The 7,073-nt window shown below is 60.4% G+C and overlaps 1 protein-coding gene across 1 annotated transcript; it reads right to left on the reverse strand.

Moving 5' to 3' along the window:
* Window positions 1-3,239: 3,239 nt before the first annotated feature.
* EMIHUDRAFT_243937 (hypothetical protein) lies at window positions 3,240-3,968 on the reverse strand (the record flags this gene model as incomplete). The annotated part of the gene is made up of 1 exon (XM_005769964.1): window positions 3,240-3,968. The coding sequence occupies one exon, from the start codon at window positions 3,966-3,968 to the stop codon at window positions 3,240-3,242; it is 729 nt and encodes a 242-aa protein (XP_005770021.1).
* Window positions 3,969-7,073: the final 3,105 nt, after the last annotated feature.

Consider the following 7,073-nt stretch of genomic DNA (forward strand, 5'->3'; position numbering starts at 1 on the left):
TCGGGCGCCTCCCACTGCCCCGACCACATCACGACGTTGCACGGGTACTCTCGGGCAATCTGGGCACTCTCGGGCGCTCTCGGGCGCTCTCGGGCACTCTCGGGAGCCTGTCGCGCTTGAGACGGACGAGAAGGCAGGAAGAGACTGCGGTGAGACGGAAGTGAGACGGAGTGATGGATCTATTGAGACACCGCTGAGACGGCAGGAAGGAGAGACGGAAGTGAGACGGAGTGATGGATCTATTGAGACACCGCTGAGACGCTGAGAGTGAGACAAGGACGAATTCACGTGAGACTGAGACGAATCAACGTGACGCCCGCTTGAATTTTCGCATGGCACCAGCGGTGCTTCTACTCGCTCCCATGCTGAGCGCGCACTCGCGCCCAGCGGCCACAGCTGTCACGCGGCGTGCAGTGCTCGCAACTTCTGCTGCGGTGTCGCCGCTGCTGGCGTGGCATCTATCCGCGAGCGCCGCGGACACCGCCTCTGTCGCGTCGACACTGAGGGCTGCCGGCCGGGAAAGCAAGATCGATGAGCGCAAGGAGCGGGAGTTGCTTGATGAGATGCGCAAGATCAAACGGGCGGAGGAGATGGAGGCGGCGGAGCTCCGACGGCTTAGCGCGGCGCAAGAGAACCGGCTGGCGCTGGCGACAAACGTCGAGTCGCCAGAGAGACTTGCGGAGGAGATGTCGGAGGACAGAAAGGCCCTCGAGGCGGACGAGAGGGAGATCGCGTTCATCAGAGAGGAGTACAAGGAGGGCATGGCCAAACTGCGCAAGGAACGGTCGGAAGTGCTTCGGAGAAGGCCTACCTCAGCTATCGATCGGTTGAGGTTGAAGCAAGATTGAGCGATGTGCCAGTACCAGCAGAGATGCCTCCGTTCCGGCTCCGTGGCCAGCATGGGCACGGCCAATGTTACTCCGTGCTCGCCATTCCCTCGCCGTATGCGACTCCACTCGACTATGGCCTGAGCCGGTTCTCAGGTTCCTTCACACGTGACACGACTAGATAGTAGATAAAGGTAAGGTAAGCGTAAGGTAAGGTAAATTTCTCCACACACACAAAGTGGTGGGGCAAGGGGGGGCGACCCTCGGAGGGGTCGCAGCTGCCTCTGCGCGTCCTGTGGATGTACCTTTGTCGCGCGCCGGAGATGACTCGACGCCGCTGAGATCGGAGATCAAGCTCTGACAGGTCGCACGTCGCTCCTTTGACGCCGACGTGATTTACCCGTGCAGATCACATCAGGACACGGTCTCGACGCGCTCGGTACGACGCCTGCGACCCGTCTCGGGTCAGGTGGCACGACGCTCATCGCGCCTGCCAGCGCTGCCGTGCAGGCTGCCACGACGAGGTCGAGCACGCTTCTATACGCTCGCCGAGCCTTCCTTTCCATCCCATTAGGCAGCCTGGGAACGGTGGCGATCAGAGGCAAAGCCTACGAGGGGTGGTGGAACCACATGTCACGGCTACTGCCGGCTCGACCCCACGATAGCCTCCGAAGGCTGACTTTGAGGCACCATCATCGGACGATGTCGACGAGTTGGGTCGCTATCGCGGTAGCCAGACTGAGCCCTGGCCTCGACACCTCGACACCAAACCTCGACACCGACTCGACACCTCGACAACCCATGCCAACTCGACAAACTCGACACCCCTCGACACCCCTCGACACCCCTCGACACCATCTAGGCTGAAACCATGCTCGTCCGTGTCAAGGTGCCAAACTCGACACCTCGACACCCCTCGACACCCCTCGACACCCCTCGACACCGCTCGACACCGCTCGACACCGCTCGACACCGCTGATGATCCTAACACAGCAGAGACGTAGACCCATTGGAGTCACAGAGTTAGAAATCAGGGTTGCAGCAGCAATCAAACTTGGCTGGCAGTACTTTCATCCCTGAGCAGCCTCTCAAGTTCTAGCTCAAGTTGCAGCTCAGTTGCACCCCTGTTGATGCAGCAAACATGGCAGTACTCAGGTAGCCCTAAGGTGCTGCACAGCACCTTGTACAGTGGCAATGAATCCTCACACCAGTGAGCTTGTGCCATGAGTGCAGACCTGTGGTCCATTGCGCTTTGTGCACTGGCGACGCTGCAACGGCGACGCTGCAGCGGCGGCGACGCTGCTGCGATGGGGTACTGTAGCCCTTAGCTGCTGGACAGCACCTTGTGCAGTGGCAATGTCCACTGACTCATGGCACCAGCCTTGTGCCATGAGCGCTGTGGTCAGTTGCGCTTTGTGCGCCGGTGACGCTGCAGCAGCGACGCTGCTGCAGCAGCGACGCTGCTGCGGTGCTGCGCCTGCACAGCACCTTGGTGCACAGTGGCAATGACTCCCGGCACTTGATGTCCTCAAATGTCCACAGAGAGTATACTGGTTGTGCTCAGGTTGTGCTACATCAACAGGGTGCAACTGAGGCTGCAACTAAGGGATGAAACAGCTTTGCAACTGCAGAACTGCTGCCCAACTTTTGTTGTATGTTGATGGGCTGCAACTGCATCCACCTGCCACCTTGGACACCTCGATACCTCAGACGCCTCTTGACAACACTCGACACCCGCTCGACACCCGCTCGACACCCGCTCGACACCCTCGACACCCTCGACACCCTCGACACCCCTCGACACCCCTCGACACTCCTCGACACGGACAAGCATGGTTTCAGCCTCGACAGGCCTCGACAGGCCTCGACAGGCCTCGACAGGCCTCGACACCTCTATCCCTCGACAGCAGCTCGACACCCTCGACACCGGGCCTCGACACCTCGACACCAGGGCTCAGTAGCCAGATGACCTCTCATACTAGGATCATCGGCCATTGCCGCAGGGAGCGCGGGGGAGGGCGCTGGAAGCAACACGGAGCTCCGTTGGAGACGTTTTCAAGATTAGCGTGTCAGAGTGACAAATGGCACAGGCCTTGGTGACCCACCGCGGTGGCAGCGAGCCAGGCGGCAAGCGAGACCTGCCGCATGACGGGTAGACCTCGAAAAAGATTTTTTCAATCAAATATAAGAAAAGACCTGACAGACCGAACCTAATCTTGGTGTCCGGCATGTACATAAATAAGCAAACCCCGTTCCCGCGCCACGGGTTCGTCTCGTCCTCTGCCTGTCGTGTGTTTGGCGCAGGGCGGCGCAGGGGCCGGGCCTGCTGGCCGTGGCGCAGCGTGAAAGGAGAGGTACAGCATATTACAGGCCCGTCTCAGGCGAGGTGACTGCCGGCGGGGCAGCAAGCAGCTACGGGGTGCGCGGGTCCTCCAGGCCGACCTGCTTCTGCAGCCGCGCCATGCGGTCGAGCACCGGCTCCACCTCGCGCACGAACGCCTTCAGCTCCGCCGCCAGAGTCTCGTCCGAGCACTGCCCGTTCTCGCAGCCGAGGTGCGTATGCCGGCGCACCTCCTCCCAGTCGGGGGTGCTCTGCCGCAGCCCGGCGGCAAAGGCGGCGCGGGAGAAGCGGTCGAGGTACCGGGCGAGCGAGCGCTCAAACCCGCTCCGCGTCGCATCGGGCAGCGACGTCTTGCCCCGCAGGTGCTCCTTGAAGATCTCGACCCAAAACGAGACCGACAGCCGCGACCAGAGCAGCGCCTCCGCCCCCGTAGACCGCGCTGGCCCCCCGTTCGGGTGCCGCGAGCCGCGACGCAGCTCGTCCCGCAGCAGCACCTGCATCGATACTACCCGGCCGCCTGCGGCCTTCTCGACTCGCTTCAGGTTCTTCCGCGCGTCAACGACGCCTCTCCTGGTAAAGTCGCCGAACCGCTCGACCGCGTGAGAGAACTCCTCCCCGGCAGACACAAATCTGCGGACATCGATGTCACCGTTCACCTTGACGCTCGACGAGAAGCGCCGTGCGAATTTCCTCAGCTCAACCTTTGGCCCAGTGAGAGCTACCTCGTCCGTCGACCGGAGACCAAGCATTGTGGCCACGAGCATGGTGGCGACGGAGCTCACGAGCCGGAGGCCGAGCATGGCCGATGCGAGGGACGGCGACCAGACGTTCCGATCAGCCGTCAAGTCCCGGAAGTTACATAAGAAAACGAGCGGTGCACATGCACATTCATTCCAGTTGTCAGATGTCACGATCCATCCGAAGGGGAACCCAGCGCCGGCATCATCCGTAGAGGCACGAGTGTTCGAAGAGAGAGTGGACCTGAGCAACAACATGACCTGTAGGCAAATGATCGGAGTGGGAGTCAGAAATGTTGTCCTTGCGCGAGGGGAGCTCGATAGACTCGAGGGGCCAGGATACGCCGCGAGGAGGACGGAGTTGCGCCGACAGGCGAAAGAAGCCGCGAGAACAAGGGACCGGCAGGTGGCGGCGTCGCAGGACGAGGCAGAAGAGAACAACGCGTCAGAGGAGGAAGTGACAAGGGAGAGAACGACGAGGGTGGGACGACCGCGAGGTGGCATGAAGGTTGCAGCGAGAATCGGCGAGAGACTGCGAAGAGAGATAGGAAGAGGCAGACTCCCTAGGGTGGGCGACGGATAGCGCACCACACACCTCTCCTTAAAATCCCTGTGTGGTGGCGGCGTGCCGTCCTCCCCATCCCTCCCTTGGGTTGTCTGTTTTCTTTCTTTCTTTCTTTGTGTGTGAGAAGCGGCGAGAGACTGCGAAAAGAGATACGAAGAGGCAGACTCCCCAGCCAGGGTGGGCGACGGCTAGCGCACCACACTCCTCTCCTTAAAATCCCTGTGTGGTGGCGGCGTGCCGTTCTCCCATCCCTCCCTTGGGTTGTGTGTTTTCTTTCTTTCTTTCTTTGTGTGTGTGTGTGTGTGTGCCGTCGCAACTGGCCATGTCGGCCGGGCAGGTTGTAGGCTGGTGCTCTCGCCCCGCTGGCGGCGCGGACCGGTGCCGCGGCTCCGAGCCCTCCTGTGGGCCCGCGGCGGCTCGCCGTCGCGGTGCTGAACAATGGGATCGGTGCGGATTCATCCCGGCGTGCCGCCGGTGACGCTTCTTCGCCGAAATTTTGCTCAAGCTCTTTGTCGACAAAGTTGTGCCCGAGCTCCTGCTGCTCGACTGCGCGGCGGAACCGGCCCCTGGATGCTGAGATGTGAGGCGCCGGCACCGGGGCTACAACGCGGGGCCATCAAAAGGCTGTCTCGGGCAACCTCAAAATTGGCGCCTCTCTCTGCTGCTGCTGCTGCTGCTGCTGGTGGTGCTGCTGCTGGTGCAGATGCTGCTGCTGGTGCGGCTCGGCTCTCCGACTCGACTCGCCGCGGGCGTCGCGGGCATCTGACGCGGCGGGCGGCGTCGCGGGCGGCAGCGATAGCGGCTCGACAGTGGAGGCGGAGGGTGGTGGCTGTGGTGGACCTTTGAGCTTATTTAATGGTCGAGTACGAGGACCCTGGGGGGTCAACCGGGAGGCAGGGGGTTCGACCAGGCGACGGAGGACCGTGGGCCATCGCGGGGACCAGCCCGTCCGGAGGACGCACTGGGTAGATCCGGATGGTCTCACGCCGGTGGGAGGCACCGAGGCGTCTCGGACGCTACACTCTACCTTAAGCTCCTGAGGGGCGCGTGGTTGTAACCACGTAGTATGACTACAACCCACCACCACAGACAAACTCTTTGGGTCTGATTTTGCATCCTGCATTCTGCATCCTGCATCCTGCACCATGCAGAAGAATCCATTTTGGGGACGATTCTGCATCCTGCATCCTGCATTCTGCATGCTGCACATACAGAGTAAACATTTTGGGCTGGGTTCTGCAGTCTGCATTCTGCAACTGCATTCTGCATTTTCAGAGAAATACGGAATGTAGAATCAGCCCGTCTATGCAGAGGCAAACCCATGCAGTCTGTGTGCTGCATGCTACAAGAGTGAGTGCTCATGTGCACCGAGCCCATATACGCACCTGCATGTGTGGACGCGAGTATTAACTAAGATGAGCGCCCACGCATGAGGATGCGCGTCTGCGTCCAGGTAGCCCAGATAGATACGCGTCTTCGTGTCTGGGCGCTTATCTTGAGTAAGGCTCGCGCCTACACGTGTAGCTGCGTATCTTGAGATGAGCGCCAATACTTCACGGCGGCCCCCTCGGGGCGCTTGCGGACGACAAAGAAGGTGCGGCCTCCTCCGTCAAGCAAGTCCTCCTCTCGCGCAGGCCGGGGTCGAGACACTTGGCCACGGCTGGCTCGACGACCGTCGCCACATCTTTCCACTCGATGTTGCTGACCGCCATGTGGTTTGAACGCTTCGCTACCCGGCCGCCGCGGGCACCTCGGCGCCGGCATCATCCTCCGCGGCATCAAGGAGATCCGCCATAAAGCACCCAGCAAGCCAGGGACAGATGACACAGGCGAAATGAGCGCGTATCACCCAAAACTATTCACTTTTGAGCGCCATATGCGCAGGTGCGTATGTCAACATACGCGCCTGCACGTGTGAGCGCTCATATTGACTAATATTCGCGTCTGCATGTGTGGGAGCGTATGCTGACCGCCACGCACCCACGCCGACACCGCGAGTACGAGCTAAGATAGGCGCCACAAGCGTGGGCGCTCATCTCAAGATACGCAGCTACACGTGTAGGCGCGAGCCTTACTCAAGATAAGCGCCCAGACACGAAGACGCGTATCTGGGCTACCTGGACGCAGGCGCGCATCCTCATGCGTGGGCGCTCATCTTAGTTAATACTCGCGTCCACACATGCAGGTGCGTATATGGGCTCGGTGCACATGAGCACTTACACGTCAGGGCGCGAGCCTTAGCTAAGATACGCGCCTACACGTGTCGGTGGTCATTTTTGACCCACTTTCCGGGGTTTGCCTCCTACATGTGCATGTAAAGGCTAGTGCCATTTCACTGTGGCACAGCTCGCGTTACAAAACCTTGATTTTGACCATTGCGCGAAAAAGGTACATCTCGGTGCCTTCCAGAAGCAGCTGCGACCATTCCACTACTATGTCCCGCCTCTTTCTTCCTTCATATCCGCAAAGATGTTCCGTGGCTCCAGCTTTATAACCTGCTCAACTTGACCGCCAACGCTATCTATGAGAATTCTGTGTTTTCCCCTTCATTCCATCCCTGTGCTATATCTTCCCCACTTCCCTTTCTCCATCCTCTGCCCAAA

The sequence above is a fragment of the Emiliania huxleyi genome (assembly GCF_000372725.1).
Source record: "Emiliania huxleyi CCMP1516 unplaced genomic scaffold EMIHUscaffold_404, whole genome shotgun sequence".
Classification (NCBI taxonomy): Eukaryota; Haptophyta; order Isochrysidales; family Noelaerhabdaceae; genus Emiliania; species Emiliania huxleyi.